General features: G+C 40.6%; 1 protein-coding gene across 2 annotated transcripts in view; it reads right to left on the reverse strand.

The window, feature by feature from the left end:
• STXBP4 (syntaxin binding protein 4) overlaps nt 1-19915 on the reverse strand; it is a 180548-nt gene that overhangs the window by 9613 nt on the left and 151020 nt on the right. For both annotated transcript variants that reach the window (XM_082861201.1, XM_082861200.1), the window contains one exon: nt 13902-13959. In XM_082861201.1, the coding sequence (XP_082717327.1) occupies nt 13902-13959 (58 nt within the window). The remainder of the gene's footprint in view (nt 1-13901; nt 13960-19915) is intronic.

A 19915-nucleotide genomic window follows, 5' to 3' on the forward strand; every position in this document is an offset into this window, starting at 1 on the left:
ACGCTGAAGTTAGGTACATAGAAATTGCCCTGACATCTCATCAAGTGAGCCCTAGACTTCAGTAGTCTGTCCATGGCTATTTCTTAACTCATCTAAAATTAATTAAAGCAGCCAAATTAACGAGGTCTTAAGAGGGAGGGCTCCTGACAGTACCTACTAAAGTGGAGCTAAAATCATCTGCTAAGGATTTAGGAAAAGTTAAAAGTAGTAGCTTTTTATTTCCTATCCAGAAACCATCCCTCCCTCTCCACCCTCCCTTCCCCAGTCTCCTTAATTTGTAATCACATTAGAATTACCTAACATGGACTCTACGTGCAAAATAAGGTTGGAGGTAAGAAAAACAATCTCAACTTTTTCCTTTTGTGTTTTCCTTTTTTTTTTTTTTTTTTTTTTGCGGTACGCGGGCCTCTCACTGTTGTGGCCCCTCCCATTGCGGAGCACAGGCTCCGGACGCGCAGGCTCAGTGGCCATGGCTCACGGGCCCAGCTGCTTCGCGCCGCAACAAGAGAAGCCACCGCAATGAGAAACCCATGCACCACAAGGAAGAATAGCCCTCGCTCACTGCAACTAGAGAAAAGTCCGTGTGCAGCAACGAAGACCCAACGCAGACAAAAAAAAAAAAAAAAAAGACATATCAGTGAGGTTGAATATAGCCTCAGAATTCTTCACAAACAACACTTGAGAAAGTGAGTTGAAATCTATTTGCCCTCTCTGCTCTAGACAGAAACTTCTGTTTTATTCAGAAATCACAGGCTCCCTAGGTTTTACTGGTATGCATTTGTAATGTAAGTATAATACTTCCTATGTAATGGAGAACAGATTTTATAATACAAGGTGTGCGATCTCAGATTTCAGAATGTGATATAAAGGTGTATCAACACAAAGGAATTATAAGCCAGGTGAGAGTAACTTTTAAAAACCAATGAGTAGATGGCTTCATGATGGTGGAAGAGTAAGATGTGGAGATCACCTTCCTCCCCACAAATATATCAGAAATACACCTACATGTGGAACAACTCCTACAGAACACCTACTGAACATGAGCAGAAGACCTCAGACCTCCCAAAAGGCAAGAAACTCCCCACGTACCTGGGTAGGGCAAAAGAAAACAGAATAAACAGAGACAAAAGAATAGGGACGGGACCTGCACCAGTGAGAGGGAGCTGTGAAGGAGGAAAGGTTTCCACACACTAGGAAGCCCCTTCGCGGGCGGAGACTGCGGTGGCGGAGCGGGGAAGCTTCGGAGCCATGGAGGAGAGCGCAGCCACAGGGGTGCGGAGGGCAGAGTGGAGAGATTCCCGCACAGAGGCCCGGTGCCAACCGGCACTCACAAGCCTGAGAGGCTTGTTTGCTCTCCCGCTAGGACGGGTGGGGCTGGGAGCTGAGGCTCGGGCTTCGGTCGGAGCACAGGGAGAGGACTGGGGTTGGCGGCGTGAACACAGCCTAAAGGGGGCTAGTGCACCACAGCCGGGAGGGAGTCCGGGAAAATGTCTGGAGCTGCCGAAGAGGCAAGAGACTTTTTCTTCCCTCTTTGTTTCCTGGTATGCGAGGAGAGGGGATTAAGAGTGCAGCTTAAAGGAGCTCCAGAGACGGGCGCGAGCCACGGCTATCAGCGCGGACCCCAGAGACGGGCATGAGACGCTAAGGCTGCTGCTGCCGCCGTCAAGAAGCCTGTGTGCAAGCACAGGTCACTATCCACACCTCCCTTCCGGGGAGCCTGTGCAGCCCACCACTGCCAGGGTCCAGTGAACCAGGGACAACTCCCATGGGAGAACACACAGTGTGCCTCAGGCCGGTGCAACGTCATGCTGGCCTCTGCCGCCACAGGCTCGCCCCGCATCCTCACCCCTCCCTCACCGCGGCCTGAGTGAGCCAGAGCCCCCAAATCAGCTGCTCCTTTAACCCCGTCCTGTCTGAGTGAAGAACACATGCCCTCAGGTGACCTACAAGCAGAGGTGGGGCCAAATCCAAAGCTGAACCCCGGGAGCTCTGTGAACAAAGAAGAGAAAGGGAAATTTCTCCCAGCAGCCTCAGAAGCAGTGGATTAAAGCTCCACAATCAACTTGATGTACCTGCATCTGTGGAATACATGAATAGACAACGAGTCATCCCAAATTGAGGAGGTGGACTCTGGGAGCAATGATATATATATATATATTTTTCCCTTTTTCTCTTTTTGTGAGTGTGTATGTGTATGGTTCTGTGTGTGATTTTGTCTGTGTAGCTTTGCTTTTACCATTTGACCCAGGGCTCTGTCTTTCCTTTTTTTTTTTTCTCTTTTTTTAGTATAGTTTTTAGCACTTGTTATAATTGGTGGATTTGTTTTCCAGTTTGGTTGCTCTCTTCTTTCTTTCTTTTTTCTTTTATTAAAAAATTAAAAAAAAATTATTTTAATAACTTTGTTTTATTTTAATTTATTTTGTTTTATCTTCTTCTTTCTTTCTTTTCTCACTTTTATTCTGAGCCGTGTGAATGACAGGCTCTTGGTGCTCCAGCCAGGCATCAGGGCTGTGCCTCTGAGGTGGGAGAGCCAAGTTCAGCACATTGGTCCAGAAGAGACCTCCCAGCTCCACGTAATATCAAATGGCGAAAATCTCCCAGAGATCTCCATCTCAACACCAAGACCCAGCTCCACTCAACGATCAGCAAGCTACAGTGCTGGACACTCTATGCCAAACAACTAGCAAGACAGGAACACAAACCCGTCCATTAGCGGAGAGGCTGCCTAAAATCATAAGGTCCAGACCTCCCAAAACACATCACCAGATGTGGACCAGCCCACCAGAAAGACAAGATCCAGCCTCATTCACCAGAACACAGGCACTAGTCCCCTCCACCAGGAAGCCTACACAACCCACTGAACCAACTGTAGTCACTGGGGGCAGACACCAAAAACAATGGGAACTACGAACCTGCAGCCTGCAAAAAGGAGACCTCAAACACAGTAAGTTAAGCAACATGAGAAGCCAGAGAAACACACAGCAGATGAAGAAGCAAGGCACAAACCCCCAGACCTAACAAATGAAGAGGAAATAGGCTGTCTACCTGAAAAAGATTTCAGAATAATGACAGTAAAAAATATCCAAAATCTTGGAAATAGAGTGGAGAAAATACAAGAAACGTTTAATAAGGACCTAGAAGAACTAAAGAGCAAACAAAAAGTGATGAACAACACAATAAATGAAATTAAAAATTCTCTAGAAGGGATCAATAGCAGAATTACTGAGGCAAAAGAATGGATAAGTGACCTGGAAGATAAAATGGTCGAAATAACTACTGCAGAGCAGAGTAAAGAAAAAGAATGAAAAGGATTGAGGACAGTCTCAGAGACCTCTGGGACAACATTAAACGCATCAACATTCGAATTATAGGGATCCCAGAAGAAAAAGAGAAAAAGAAAGGGACTGAGAAAATATTTGAAGAGATTATAGTTGAAAACTTCCCTAATATGGGAAAGGAAATAGTTAATCAAGTCCAGGAAGCATGGAGAGTCCCATACAGGATAAATCCAAGGAGAAATATACCAAGACACATATTAATCAAACTATCAAAAATTAAATACAAAGAAAAAATATTAAAGGCAGCAAGGGAAAAACGACAAATAACACACAAGGGAATCCCCATAAGGTTAACAGCTGATCTTTCAGCAGAAACTCTGCAAGTCAGAAGGGAGTGGCAGGACATATTTAAAGTGACAAAGGGGAATAAACTACAACCAAGATTACTCTACCCAGCAAGGATTTCATTCAGATTTGATGGAGAAATTAAAACCTTTACAGACAAGCAAAAGCTGAGAGAATTCAGCACCACCAAACCAGCTTTACAAGAAATGCTAAAGGACCTTCTCTAGGCAGGAAACACAAGAGGAGGAAAAGACCTACAGTAAGAAACCCAAAACAATTAAGAAAATGGTAATAGGAACATACATATCGATAATTCCCTTAAATGTAAATGGATTAAATGCTCCAACCGAAAGACACAGACTGGCTGAATGGATAAAAAAACAAAACCCATATATATACTGTCTACAAGAGACCCACTTCAGACCTAGGGAGACATACAGACTGAAAGTGAGGGGATGGAAAAAGATATTCCATGCAAATGGAAATCAAAAGAAAGCTGGAGTAGCAATTCTCATATCAGACAAAATTGACTTTAAAATAAAGACTGTTAGAACAGACAAAGAAACACACCACATAATGATAAAGGGATCGATCCAAGAAGAAGATATAACAATTGTAAATATTTATGCACCCAACATAGGAGCACCTCAATACATAAGGCAAATACTAACAGCCATAAAAGGGGAAATCGACAGTAACACAATCATAGTAGGGGACGTTAACACCCCACTTTCACCAATGGACAGATCATCCAAAATGAAAATAAATAAGGAAACAAGCTTTAAATGATACATTAATCAAGATGAACTTAATTGAAATTTATAGGACATTCCATCCAAAACCAACAGAATACACTTTCTTCTCAAGTGCTCATGGATCATTCTCCAGGATAGATCATATTTTGGGTCACAAATCAAGCCTTGGCAAATTTAAGAAAATTGAAATCATATCAAGTATCTTTTCCGACCACAACGCTATGAGACTAGATATCAATTACAGGAAAAAATAATAACCTAGAGATAACTGAAGAAATCAAAGAGGAAATCAAAAAATACCTAGAAACAAATGACAATGAAAACACAACGACCCAAAACCTATGGGATACAGCAAAAGCAGTTCTAAGAGGAAGTTTATAGCAATACAATCCTACCTTAAGAAACAAGAAACATCTCAAACAACCTAACCTTATACCTAAAGCAAGTAGAGAAAGAAGAACAAAAAAACCCCAAAGTTAGTAGAAGGAAAGAAATCATAAAGATCAGATCAGAAATAAATGAAAAAGAGATGAAGGAAATGATAGCAAAGATTAATAAAACTAAAAGCTGGTTCTTTGAGAAGATAAACAAAATTGATAAACCATTAGCCAGAGTCATCAACAAAAAAAGGGAGAAGACTCAAATAAATAGAATTAGAAATGAAAAAGGAGAAGTATCAACTGACACTACAGAAATATAAAGGATCATGAAAGATTCCTACAAGCAACTGTATGCCAATAAAATGGACAACCTGGAAGAAATGGACAAATTGTTAGAAATGCACAACCTTCCGAGACTGAACCAGGAAGAAATAGAAAATATGAACAGACCAATCACAAGCACTGAAATTGAAACTGTGATAAAAAATCTTCCAACAAACAAAAGCCCAGGACCAGATGGCTTCACAGGCGAATTGTATCAAACATTTAGAGAAGAGCTAATGCCTATCCTTCTCAAACTCTTCCAAAATATCGCAGAGGGAGGAACACTCCCAACCTCATTCTACGAGGCCACCATCACCCTGATACCAAAACCAGACAAAGATGTCACAAAGAGAGAAAACTAGAGGCCAATATCACTGATGAACATAGATGCAAAAATCCTCAACAAAATACTACCAAACAGAATCCAACAGCACATTAAAAGGATCACACACCATGATCAAGTGGGGTTTATCCTATGAATGCAAGGATTCTTCAATATATGCAAATCAATCAATGTGATACACCATATTAACAAATTGAAGGAGAAAAAACATATGATCATCTCAATAGATGCAGAGAAAGTGCTCGACAAAATTCAACACGGATTTATGATTAAAAACCCTCCGGAAAGCAGGCATAGAGGGAACTTTCCTCAACCTAATAAAGGCCATATATGACAAACCCACAGCCAACATCGTCCTCAATGATGAAAAATTGAAACCATTTCCACTAAGATCAGGAACAAGAAAAGGTTGCCCACTATCACCACTATTATTCAACATAGTTTTGGAAGTTTTAGCCAGAGCAATCAGAGAAGAAAAATAAATAAAAGGAATCCAAATTGGAAAAGAAGAAGTAAAGCTGTCACTGTTTGCAGATGTCATGATAGTATACGTAGAGAATCCTCAAGATGTTACCGGAAAACTACTAGAGCTAATCAATGAATTTGGTAAAGTAGCAGGATACAAAGTTAATGCACAGAAATCTTTTGCATTCCTATACACTAATGTTGAAAAATCTGAAAGTGAAATTAAGAAAACACTCCCATTTACCATTGCAACAAAAGAATAAAATATCTAGGAATAAACCTACCTAAGGAGACAAAAGACCTGTATGCAGAAATTTATAAGATACTGATGAAAGACATTAAAGATGATACAAATAGATGAAGAGATATACCATGTTCTTGGAGTGGGAGAATCAACATTGTGAAAATGACTATACTACCCAATGGAATCTACAGATTCAATGCAATCCCTATCAAACTACCACTGGCATTTTTCACAGAACTCGAACAAAAAATTTCACAATATGTATGGAAACACAAAAGACCCCGAATAGCCAAAGCAATCTTGAGAAAGAAAACCGGAGCTGGAGGAATCAGGTTCCGGGACATCAGACTATACTACAAAATGACAGTAATCAAGACAGTATGCTACTGGCACAAAAACAGAAATATAGATCAATGGAACAGGATAGAAAGCCCAGAGATAAACCCATGCACATATGGTCACTTTATCTTTGATAAAGGAGGCAAGAATATACAGTGGAGAAAAGACAGCCTCTTCAATAAGTGGTGCTGGGAAAACTGGACAGTTACATGTAAAAGAATGAAATTAGAACACTCCCTAACACCATACACAAAAATAAACTCAAAATGGATTAAAGACCTAAATGTAAGGCCAGGCACTATCAAACTCTTAGAAGAAAACATAGGCAGAACACTCTATGACATAAATCACAGCAAGATGCTTATTTACCCACCTCCTAGAGAAATGGAAATAAAAACAAAAATAAAAAAACGGGACCTAATGAAACTTAAAAGCTTTTGCACAGCAAAGGAAATCATAAACAAGATTAAAAGACAACCCCCAGAATGGGAGAAAATATTTACAAATGAAGCAACTGACAAAGGATTAATGTCCAAAATTTACAAGCAGCTCATGCAGCTTAATGTCAAAAAAACAAACAACCCAATCCAAAAATGGGCAGAAGACTTAAATAGACATTTCTCCAAAGAAGATATACAGATTGCCAACAAACACATGAAAGAATGCTCAACGTCTTTAATCATTAGAGAAATGCAAATCAAAACTACAATGAGATATCATCTCACACCAGTCAGAATGGCCATCATCAAAAAATCTAGAAACAATAAATGCTGGAGAGGGTGTGGAGAAAACGGAACCCTCTTGCACTGTTGGTGGCAATGTAAATTGATACAGCCACTATGGAGAACAGTATGGAGGTTCCTTAAAAAACTAAAAATAGAACTACCATATGACCCAGCAATCCCACTATTGGGCATATACCCTGAGAGAACCATAATTCAAAAGCAGTGACATACCAAAATATTCATTGCAGCTCTATTTACAATAGGCAGGACGTGGAAGCAACCTAAGTGTCCATCAACAGATAAATGGATAAAGAAGATGTGGCACATATGTACAATGGAATATTACTCAGCCATAAAAAGAAAAGAAATTGAGTTATTTGTAGTGAGGTGGATGGATCTAGAGTGTGTCATACAGAGTGAAGTAATTAAGAAAGGGCAAAACAAATACTGTATGCTAACACATATATATGTAATCTAAAAAAAAAAAAAAAGGTCATGAAGAACCTAGGGGCAAGACGGGAATAAAGACACAGACCTACTAGAGAATGGACTTGAGGATATGGGGAACAGGAAGGGTAAGCTGGGACAAAGTGAGAGAGTGGCATGGACATATATACACTACGAAATGTAAAATAGATAGCTAGTGGGAAGCAGCCGCATAGCACAGGGAGATCAGCTCGGTGCTATGTGACCACCTAGAGGGATGGGATAGGGAGGGTGGGAGGGTGGGAGGGAGGGAGACGCAAGAGGGAAGAGATATGGGGACATATATATGTATATATATAACTGATTCACATTTTTATAAAGCAGAATCTAACACACCATTGTAAAGCAATTATACTCCAATAAAGGTGTTTAAAAAAACAAACAAAATAAAAAACCAATGAGTATACCTACTTGAAAAATCACCAATAGTATAATATAATGTTTGAAGCAAGTATATGATATTGAGATTTTTGTATCATTTATAGAGATGTATAGATTATATATATATATATAATAATTTAATTATTGATTAATATATTATATATAGTACATTGTGAAACAGCCGTGTCATAGGCATCCTCTAAGATAGCTCCCAGTGGTCCTTACCTTCTGGCATGCACACTCTTGTATAGTTGCCTCCTACACTGTACCAGGGTGCTCTGTGTGACCAGTAGCATATGGCAGAAGGTATGTCAATCACTTCTGAGATTGGTTATAAAAGACACTACAGGTTTTATCTTGGTGTTTCTCTTGCTTTCACTTTTTCTCTTGTCCCTTGCTGTGGGGGAAGCCAGCTGCCATGTTTGTGCAGCCCTATGGCCCTATGGATGGAGAAAGGTCCACTTATGGTGAGGAACTGAAGCCTCACATGTGAGCCTGGAACAAATATTCCAGCCCCATTAAACTACTCTTCAATTCCCAGACCTGGCTAAGAGCTTGATTGCAACTTTATGAGAAACCCACATCGAGAGAGAGTCAGAATGATCCAGCGAAACCACATCGGGTTCTTGACCCTCTGCAACTTGGGTAAGAAAATAAATGTTTATTGTTTAAGGCTGCAAAATTTTGGGGAAATTTATTAAGCAGCAATAGAGAATTAATACATGAAATCATGGCCAGTGATCACAGTGAATCTGAAACCTTCAATAGGAAAAAAGAGTTCAATGAAAGCAACGTAGCAGTTATGTCTAGTTTGTAATATTAAGTTCATTTTTACTCTCAAACATAACTCATAATAATTCTGTTAAATTATATAACATACATATAAAGTATATGAACTTTTAAAGTGGAATCATATCAAAAGACTATTATAAATCTGTAATAGTATATAACTGCAAAGGGAAGATAGGAAGTTGGGTGGTAAAATGGTCAGGTTTACCAGATAATTTCATTACAGCGCTATCAAGATAACTGGCATTTTGTCATTGAATTTAAGAATGCTGCAACTCTCTCTCTAAGGAGAAAATAAGAAAGTTTTCCCTTGAATGCACTGGTATTTATATAGCAAGTGAGTAAGCCCTGCCTATTTGCATATGTGCATACACATATTGGTACATACACATATATAGATGTATATGTTTGTTAGTTCTATGAGACACTGGCTCTAGCAATGCCAATATTTTGATTATGTTTGTTTACACGAGATAAAATCCTTTCTTCTCTTGTGTCAGAAGGTAAGTAGATGACTACACAGTATTAATGGGTGTGCAATGGACATGTGGGTGGATAGGAATATTCAATGAAGACCGTCTTTGTCTAGGCATTCTTGGGACAGCACTGACAGTTATTCCTTTGCCCGACGCTTGGCTTCCATCAGATTTAACAATTCAGTTTCCGGGAAGACAGTGACAGGTGTCAATCTCATACATTGCGTATATGTACACAGACCGGCATCTCCTCCAATGTTCTGGAAGAGGAATCTCAGTCACTGTTCTTTTTAAGCAAAGGTGACAGAGGCAATGAACTGAGTTCATTACTTGTTATTTCTTGCCTCCAAATTACCATTCACATGGTAAATGAACTACTCCTACCCAAAAGCTAACACAGGCTAGCCAGGCTCAAAAGTTTGGTTGGGGTAGTGAGAGGATGAAAAAACAAAAATCTAAATAGTTCCAAGAAAGACATATAGTGGACGCTTGCTTATGCAGACATTACTTATTTGGCATCCTATCTGAACGCAGCTAAGAGCTGAGAGGAAACCCTCATCAAAATGTTAGGAGCGAGTGAAGAGGCCTAACCTTGGCTGAAAGTGTCTACTTTGGGTCAGGTGTTATGATAGGCTCTTTATATACATAAGCTCATTCATTCTGGGCAGGAACTCTATGAAGGGCTAATATTCTTTCCATTCTATACGTAGAAATTAAAGCCCAGAGAGGTTTAGTAAACATGCCAAGGTCATTCAGCTATTCTGTGGAGACACCAGCATTGGAACCTACGTTTCTCCAAATCCAAAGCCCATGCTCTTCTTTTCCTTATACCAGATGGCCTTCCTGGAATCAAATCCACCTGCACCAGAACTTATGCACTTGACTCACATATAAACACTTGTAGATGCACACTCCAGGACTATTTACAAGCAATTCAAATTAGTCTGATTATTTGGCATCCTGTCTTCCTCAAATAAACTCCTGGGGAAGATGGTGAAGTATGTAGAGGACTGAAAAGGAGAATGGAGATGAGGAGATGGCCAGGCATGTTGAGATCGGGGAGAGATGACAGCTGTGTCTCTATTCTAGCTTATACAGCTTAACGTCACCCTGCAGAACTCACTGTATTATGTATAAGATTGATGTTTATAATGATTTTGTTCAGGGGCCTCAGTAGAAGGCAGGAAAGCACACAATACTTGTAAAATAAGACTTCCATTAAGAATAGTTAAACTAAAATAAATGTTGGTGCTTGAATGGGGTTAATGACTAGCAAAAAAGCCAACTCGGGCTTCCCTGGTGGCGCAGTGGTTGAGAGTCCACCTGCCGATGCAGGGGACACGGGGTTCGGAGAGCGGCTGGGCCCGTGAGCCATGGCCGCTGAGCCTGCGCATCCGGAGCCTGTGCTCCGCAACGGGAGAGGCCACAACAGTGAGAGGCCCGCGTACCGCAAAAAAAAAAAAAAAAAGCCAACTCATGGTAAGCAGTCCATTCCTCCATGAGACAAGATAAAGAAAACACTGGTATATTGTTAGATTTTCTTATCTTTACTGTTTGACCTTTCTAGTCTCCAGGAGATGACTACTTGTGCTTAGAACTAAGTTTCTATTCTGCTATTTAAAAATGAATAAAGTATAGAATTCTAACAAAATCAAGATCAGTTTAAAATATCTTTCTCGTCATATGTAAACATGCTACGTTAAAATAAGGAGATGGAGATGGTGCAGCGTGGGTGTGTGTTTTGGGGGGATGGCTTTGGACTCAGACAACCCTGGAACTGTATCTTGGCTCTGAAATTTTACTACGGCCTGACCTGGATGAGTTTAGCCTCTTTTCCACAGAGTTTCTCCAACTGTAATGGTGAGACAAGGATGCCCACCACTGTCCTTTAACAAATCTATCTTACCTCTTTTCTGCTTTCCTTAGGAGTCAAGATTAAGGTCAAGGAAGATAACTCCCTAAAGAGTGTACATTATTTTCTATGACTGGAGTGGATTATACAAATGTGGTTCTGCTTTCCATTCCTTCTACAGGGACTGAGTTAGATCTCAGGGCAGTCAAAGGGCTTGCTACTACTTCTCTTCTCTCTTCTCCTAGGATGCTGTTCTCCCTTATAGTAGGAGCCCAGCCCAAGGCTACTGTTCCAGTCAGCAAAGGACAGTGGCTTAAACCACTGGGTACCAGGCAATGGGACATGCTCACTCTCTGACTCACACTCATGTCTCTTTCTCCCTCCTTTTCCTTGGTAGTTGGTGATGGTGCCCTTATCCTTTCCTTTCCTGGTTAGGCTCTGACACAGCTTTGGGTTAGGATACTGACAGATGGCTAAGGCTAAGCCTTGGTGAAAGAGTTCCCCACAGGGTCCAGACTCATTTACTGACATTTTTCAAAGGCCTCTGACTTCAGAACCTGGGTTTACAATGAATGCTAGTTTGCCTTCCTTTGATGGGGCATTTCTTTTGGGGACCTTCTAGGAGACAGGCATGGCTGAGGGCAGGATGCAGCTCACCCCCATCATAATATCGTCCTATTAAGAGCTGAGCGATGCCCGCTTTCTACAGTGTTAAGAAGATTAGAGAATACAATGCATAGAAAAATACACCTAACATATGCCTGGCTGTTGAGCATCACCGCCCCCCCCCCCGCCCCCATCCCCACATCTCTCCCCTTATCCATTACAAAGTGAACATAAGAAAGAAACCCAGTGCAAATTTGGATGTGGTTTTTCATTTTCTTGTCACCCCTACAGTACAGTGATTCAAATCTCTCAGGAACTAAACATAGTTAATACAGCATATTGAAGTGAAACTTTCCTTCCAGAAGAGTTATGATTTGGGAAGTGAATAGTATGGCGCTAAATGTAATCTGTTCATGGAATTCCTGGGTCCTTTGCTCCAAAAGTCCCTTTCTCCTTCATGTATTACAAACTACACCTTTGCTTTATTAATTACTTTTTGCTAGAGACCACAAGAAAAAAAAAAATCAAGAAAATACTTTGCCAGGTTTACCCCTAGCTTTTCCTTAAATCTTTTCAAAATATGAAGCTTCTGAATTTTCAGTGTCTTTAATGGTCATACGATTTTTCCTGTTCTTTTTTCCACCATGATGTTTTCTCCATGTTGTAAATTAATGATGACTATTTTATTAGGTATCTACTGTGTTCAAAATTTTATGCTAGGTGCTTAACATTTAACAACTCTATAAAGTAGGTACAATTCCCCTTATTTTTTGATGAGAAAACTGAGATGAAGAGAGATGGAGGAACCTGTGTAAAGTCACAGAGTTTGAGAATCCAAAATGTGGATATTGCTTTGAAAAATACTTGCACATTTGAAAGAACAGCAAGGATACATCTCTCTTTTCCTCCCCAAATGCATACCAAGTATCATTTGCTAAAAAAGGGTCATATAAGGAAGTCTCGTGGGATTTTAAGAGGGTGCTGGGAATCCCCCTTGTGTTCTCATAACTCCAACTCTGACATGAAAAGAGCTACTCAGAACATAGTGGAAGTATACCAGATTGCCGTGTCCAGAGTAAAATTAACCAGTCCAGCAGCTAGAAAATGTATTTCTGTTGAGGCTTTCAAAGAGAGGTCTCTATCAGTCTAGTATACTAGAGAGAATCCTGGTGTCAGAAGACTTGGGTTCCCTTCTGGCTTGGTGACTTAGTTAGCTGTGGATTTTTTGGCAACTACTCTAGGCTCTTATTTTTTTCATCTATAAATGAAGGATGTTCTGAGACTCCATTGAGATGAGGTTTGTTCATATACTGTCTCATTTATCTCCTCAGTTATATATTGTATGTTTTTCCTCACTATTAAGTAAATTCCTTGATATCAGAGAATATATAGAATATATATAGTCTGTATATCTCACTACTGTATCTCCAAGGTATGGAATACTGCCTGGTGCACAGTAAATGCTCAAGAGATATTTGCAGGGCTTCCCTGGTGGCACAGTGCTTGAGAGTCCGCCTGCCGATGCAGGAGACACGGGTTCATGCCCGGTCCGGGAAGATCCCACATGCCGCGGAGCGGCTAGGCCCGTGAGCCATGGCCGCTGAGCCTGCGCGTCCAGAGCCTGTGCTCCGCAACGGGAGACGCCACAACCGTGAGAGGCCCATGTACCGCAAAAAAAAAAAAAAAAAAAAAAAATTTGCAGAATAAATGAACTGTGTACACTGCAAAGCATGAACAAATGTTGATTATTATTACTATTATTGTTAATAAGTTTTGAGACAAAGCAGACTTTTTCATTAGATATTAACTTTGCATAAATATTAATACTTTTAGCCAAAAGTGAATTGAGGCAGCCAACATTTAGGTTCAAATGACAATCCCGTTCCAATTTTTTGATGTTTCCCTTGAAATAATTATTAGTTTTTTTTTTTCTAAATGATATCTGATATTAGCATTTAAATCACATGAAATGAAAATGGTGACGTTTCACTTCTTGTTACTAATTTTTGTAACCTCCAAGAGGGTTTCTTGGTATTACTGATTATTCTGCAACTTCCAGGTTCTCTCCAGATGTGAAGAAAATTGCTTACTTGGTTGAGATGCTTGTACTTACTTGATGAAGTACTTGATTCCATCTGCTGTGTAAGCTTCCTCCCACCCGTAAGGTAGACCTTGAGTGAAAGGAAACCAAAAATACATTTAATAAGATGATAAAGATAACCTTATTTCCTGGACACAAATTTCCCACAGCTTTACAATTATTTGAGTACATTTCTTGTACAAAATAATTGTCTAGAAAGGAGGAATTAAAACAATTCAGATGAGCTTTCATACTCAGCATCTTAGAACACAATAAATAAGTCTTGAACAGTTAACAATCTGCTTTAGTTGCATTAAATGGATCATGACTTGTCATTTACATGTGGTGAGCATTTTTTTTTTTTTCTTTTTTTTTTCGGTACGCGGGCGTCTCACTGCTGTGGCCTCTCCCATTGCGGAGCACAGGCTCCGGACGCGCAGGCTCAGCGGCCATGGCTCACGGGCCCAGCCGCTCTGCGGCATGCGGGATCCTCCCGGATCGGGCCATGAACCCGCGTCCCCTGCATCGGCAGGCGGACCCCCAACCACTGCGCTACCAAGCCCGGTGAGCATTTTTGTCAGCAGGATTCAAGCAAAAATTTTTGGTGCAGGGAATGTTTTTTTCCTGGAGGCAGAAAGATGGACAAGATGGCCTCTGCTTGTCTATTCGGGCTCAAAGTTTCTTTAATCGGCTCCCTTTACATTCTTTCACTCAGCTCCACAGGGAATCGACATATGAGTACCAGATCAGCAAGCGGTTTGAAAGTAGCTCTTGGACAAGACAAAAGTCCTTATGAAGTCTAAAATTTAGCAAAGTGATTTACAATGGATTGTAGTATTTTATTTTGTTAATTAAGAATTTTGTGCATTAAATGTTAACGGCCAAACAATTTGCTAAACTCAGCTTCCATTTCAGTAATGGGATTGAGAATAATTAGTTAGCTATAAAGAGATGCAGACTGAAGTAAGCAAGCAATCATTTGGCCATATTTCTATAAATAAGTACATTTTTGTCCTCACCAACAGAACAGGCCCAGGTTGAGGCAGCCCATTCTCTATATTCCAATTATGGGTGGTACTCCTTTAGAACACAAGGGTTTCCATCCCTTGGCTCCACCCCTGAATACTGTTAAGCAGAGGTCCCCAACCCCCAGGCCACGGACCAGTATTGGTCTGCGGTTTGTTAGGAACGGGTCACACAGCAGGTGAGCAGCGGGAGAGTGAGCGAAGCTGTGGAATTGTCTTCCAGGAAACCGGTGCCAAAAAGGTTGGGGACTGGACTTTCCTGGTGGCACAGTGGTTAAAGAATCCGCCTGCCAATGCAGGGGACACGAGTTCGAGCCCTGGTCCGGGAAGATCCCACATGCCGCGCAGCAATGCCTGCTGAACCTGTGCTCTAGAGCTGATGCTCCACAGCTGGTGCTCCACAACAAAAGAAACCACCACAGTGAGAAGCCCTCGCACCGCATCAAAGAGTAGCCCCCGCTCTCTGTAACTAGAGAAAAGCCTGCGCGCAGCAACAAAAACCCAATGCAGCCAAAAATAATAAGTAAATAAATAAATTTAAAAAAAAAAGGTTGGGGACTGCTGCTGTAAAGGATTGTAATTGACCTTTTGGATCAGTCTTTGGTATTGACTTATCAAGGCTCCTTTGATGAGTATAAGAACATTAACACATCAAAGAACAGACTCCTGGTGCAGGTAGCCTACTTTAGAAAGTAACTGAGCTGTAACAACAAACCATTTCCCCAAGTCTCAGCAAGGGGCAGAGCAAAAATGCAGGAACTGCAACTATGAACAAAATAAAACCTTTCTCTATCATCATTCACTTCATATTCTTTGAGAATAGCTCTAATGATGTTATTTTTATGAGAAAAACAAAACAAGCTTTACTTTATATTTACCTCCAGTCTTTTAACACAGTTGTATAAAATAAGAGCCTGGCCCAGAATTCTGTAACTATTTCCTTTGTGGATTAACACAGGCCACCTAGGAGTTTCTTTTTTCCCTTAATGAATAAATGTTCCTATTTTAAGCACAAAATAAGCATATCTGGGAACTCAGCATAAGCAAATGACTGGCTTCTTAAAAGCCCCTGAAGTGACACTATATATATCTCCGATAGTAACCATGGCCAGCACACACTCAGCCAGACAGGCCATGATCAACTGCTGCTGCAGTTCACGTAGATTTATCGCCTTTACACTTTCTACACCTTTGTTACAGATCACTTCATTTTTCGCTGACAAGCCCCTCACCTGAAGGGAAGAATCTGATGACTGTACACAAAACCCCTGCTTTTATGACAAAAAGGTTCAGAAATGCCAGGAATGATGATCAATAGGGCAAAGACACGCTAAAAGTAGAAAGTCATTCTAATGTGACTAAGATTTTTGTTTAAATGACTTGTCTCTTCAGTGCAATTATAGCCATATTTCTAATTTATTAATTCACAGGTCTTTTTTTTTAATGAGGAGAAAAAAATATGTATACTTTAAAGACAGTATCTTTTAATCTATAGGATCATTTGAGAATTGAGATTGACATTGGGATACCGCATCCCAATGCCATCAAAATAGAGTTCCTGCCCTGATTGTTTTCTTACAATTAGTAAACAAGGACTATAACTTCACAACGGTCTTATTAAAGGTACCAATTCATATCCATATAAGTCAAAATGGTTATTCAATGACTGTAGCCATCAAGATATTCCTGTTTATTGAACAATATTTGAGGATAAATTCTCTGTTCTGAAAAAATAGCATTTCTTTTTAGAAGACTGAGTGGTTTCTTCTTCTTCATGCAGTTAATATAGTCTGTAAAAAACAGACTTGGGGACTAAATTGATAGCGACTATCTTTCAGTGATAGTTCAGTAATAGAAAACACAATCACTGTCCAATTAATTATAAGTTAAAAACCACAATATATTGATACACCAAATAACCTACTTTATAGAAAAAGGGCGCTTTTGATTTCTACAAGCTTATATAACTATGATGGACGCAATTGTCCTTTAGTAAAGATTTTCATCCCTTCACAATAAGTGATTTGGGTATAATTACAACATACTATCTAAATACTTTTCAATAATCGTTATAGTCCCAAGGCATTAAAATTTTTCTACATTCCCCACATCTTTATACTTGCAAATATATAATGCTTCTATTTTTCCTTTTCATCTTTGCTTTAAAACTGTTATGACAACTATTGTTTCTGATTGGAAGTATTTGTTTATGAACCCTCACATAACATTCTTTCCATCAGAGATCATTTGTTTCAAAGTACTCTTCATGAGTATTTTGCCAAAGTAGGAGTCTCGTGCATATTCAGCTTAGAACACTGGCTGTCACCTAACACTCCACATATCCAAAACCAAACTCATCACATGTCCATACAAAATAGTTTCCCTTCTATTTTCCCAGCCTATTTACGTAGGAAAGTTCTCTTTGTCATATTTGGCCCTTTCATTAAATATTTATTGATCATTTTTTTTAGTGATTATTTTTCTGTGTTTAGCATTTTACCTGGTGTTCAATATATAATGATTAACAAATTAACATGTACCTTGGTCTTATGAAACATTAAAAAGTAATCATAAATAAAGACACCATTAAAAGTAGGAATAAGTACTAGGAAAGAAAAGTATTGAATACTATGAAAGAGTAACTCATAGCACAGACAAAAGTTAAACTCCTTAATACATAAATAACTCCTACAAATCAGTAAGAGAAAGGAAATGACAAGTAGGAGTCTGTGAAACATGTGGAACATTCAGGACATAAATGTACTTAAACATATGAAAATAGGCTTAATTTCACTCTTAACAAGAGAAATACAAATTAAACTAGTATGAGAGGCTGTGTTCATCATGTTAGCAAAGAGTTAAAGATAGTTTAATAAGACACTGTGTTGAGGGTATGAAGAGGCAGTCATCCTCATACTCATGGGAGTATACATATGATAACATATGTATGGGGAGAAACTTTTCAAGATCTACCTAAAATTTTAAATGCTAATAACAACAGTTCACATTAATGGAGTGGCCATGTGCTAGACATTGCATTACACATGTACCAACTCTCTTAGGCCTCACAACAATTTTACGAGGTACTATTATTATGCCCATTTTACAAATGAGGAAACAGGCATGGAGAGGTTCCATCACTTGCCCAAGGTTACACAGCTGGCAGGCAGTAGAGCCCAGACTCGTAACCACTACGCTGAACTGGCTCCATGGACCATTTAATCCAGCAATTCTTCTAGGAATTTATCTTATAGATAACCTTTATGTACAAGATTATTAATTGTAAAAGTAAAAGATTGAAAATAATCTAAATAACCACCAATGGGGACTGATTAAAGACTATATATCAGATAACGGGATATTGTCCAGCTGTGAGAAAGAATGAGGAAGTGCTTTATGTACAGTGTGGATAAAGGGATGTAGGATGAAGGAAGGATCTCTGAAATTGCTGGAGTTATCCAGGTACAGACGTGGGCAAGAACACTAGGTTGAGTGAACAGCAAGTGCGAAGGCTCTGGGATGGGGAAGAGCTTGGCATGTTTGAGGAACTGAGAAATCATTGTTCCGGGAGAATAGTGAGTGAGTTAGGAGGGGACTGATACAAGAGTGAGCCGGAGAGACAGGCAAATATGACTATGCAGGGTTTTGCAGGCCATGTTAAAAATTGTTTGAAAGTTTCTTAACAGGAAAGCTGGAGATATGCTACTGTTTAAGATGAAGAAAGCTGCAAGAGAATGTTGCTCCCACCATATGTGCGGAAAGCTGCACAACCTAAAAAATTTTTTTTAATTTTGTTTAGTTCCTCAGAGACTGAGCTCCTCACCTGAGCTGACCCTCAGGTGAACTGAATTCCAAAGGGTGACAGGCCCCTCTGAGGGAAGATGGGGCACGTGAACTCTTTCTGTCTTGGCAGAGCACAGGAAGAAGTCTTGCCATAAAAGTGGGTAGGAAGAAAATATCTAAAACTGTAATAAATTTGTAAAGCCTGCTTATGGGCTAGCATGATAGTTTGGTGTCCCCGGGAGCCCTAGACACAAGGAGAGCCTGCTCTCCCTGAACAGCTCTTTGCTCATGAGAAAGACAAGGGGTAGGCAAGAGACCTGAGAGAGCCCCTGGGTAGTGTGGGCACATGCAGGACCTGCAAAGGTTCGAGGGTGGAGCAGAAGTATCATCCATGACCTGGACCCTCCTCTGATATGAAGTAATAGCCGGCTGCAGTTCGGGGAGGAACAAGGGACACTTCCACATGTGGACAGGAATCTGAGTGACAGAAGGCAAGTCATCTGTTCCTGGGGGAGGGGCAAGAAACTGTCACACCCCCAGTCCCTCCCAGACTCCATGAAAACCTCATTTGTCCTGGCGGGGTGAGGTGGGTAGAAAACCTGATGTCTTCACCCTGCACTGACACTAAGTCATGGAGGGGTGAGGGCAGGAAACCTTTCAAATCCAGAATCCTGCACTGATGGGACGCAGAGTTTGACTTCCACAAGGAGCGGGGCAGGAAACCCGCTTGAGCACTTAGTAGGAGGTAGGGTTGTTTGCCACTAAGGAGGGACAGGAAGGCTGGGAAAGTCCTACCCCTGAGACTTGGGCATGGGGCCTGTCTGAAACCCAGAGACCAGAGTAGGAAAGCCGAGAGTCTCTCCACACCCCGTCACTCCCCACATGCACCACTCACCTGACACTGAGCTGCCTACTCTGGGAGAGGGTAAGAGAGCAGACAGTAAATGTCCACTGTGATGCAGGTGTGTGGAGCCTGCTGCCCGCTGAGGATGGGGCAGGCATACTGAGAACCCCTACCCCCAGCACCCCAGACCTCACATGAGCACAAGAGAACAGCAGACAAGCACTAGAGGAATTTGAAGTCTGTGGTAAACTCAATAGAACCCTAGAAACAAAATGCAAATCCAGCTTGCCTACAAATGAGAGTGAATAACCACCCTCCCCCGCAAACGCACACTAAAGGCCTGACAGAGAAGAGACAGACCCATTTCAGGGTTTAAATAACATTTACCCCAGTCT

This window comes from Leucopleurus acutus (genome assembly GCF_964270905.1).
Source record: "Leucopleurus acutus genome assembly, chromosome: 19".
NCBI classification, from domain to species: domain Eukaryota; kingdom Metazoa; phylum Chordata; class Mammalia; order Artiodactyla; family Delphinidae; genus Leucopleurus; species Leucopleurus acutus.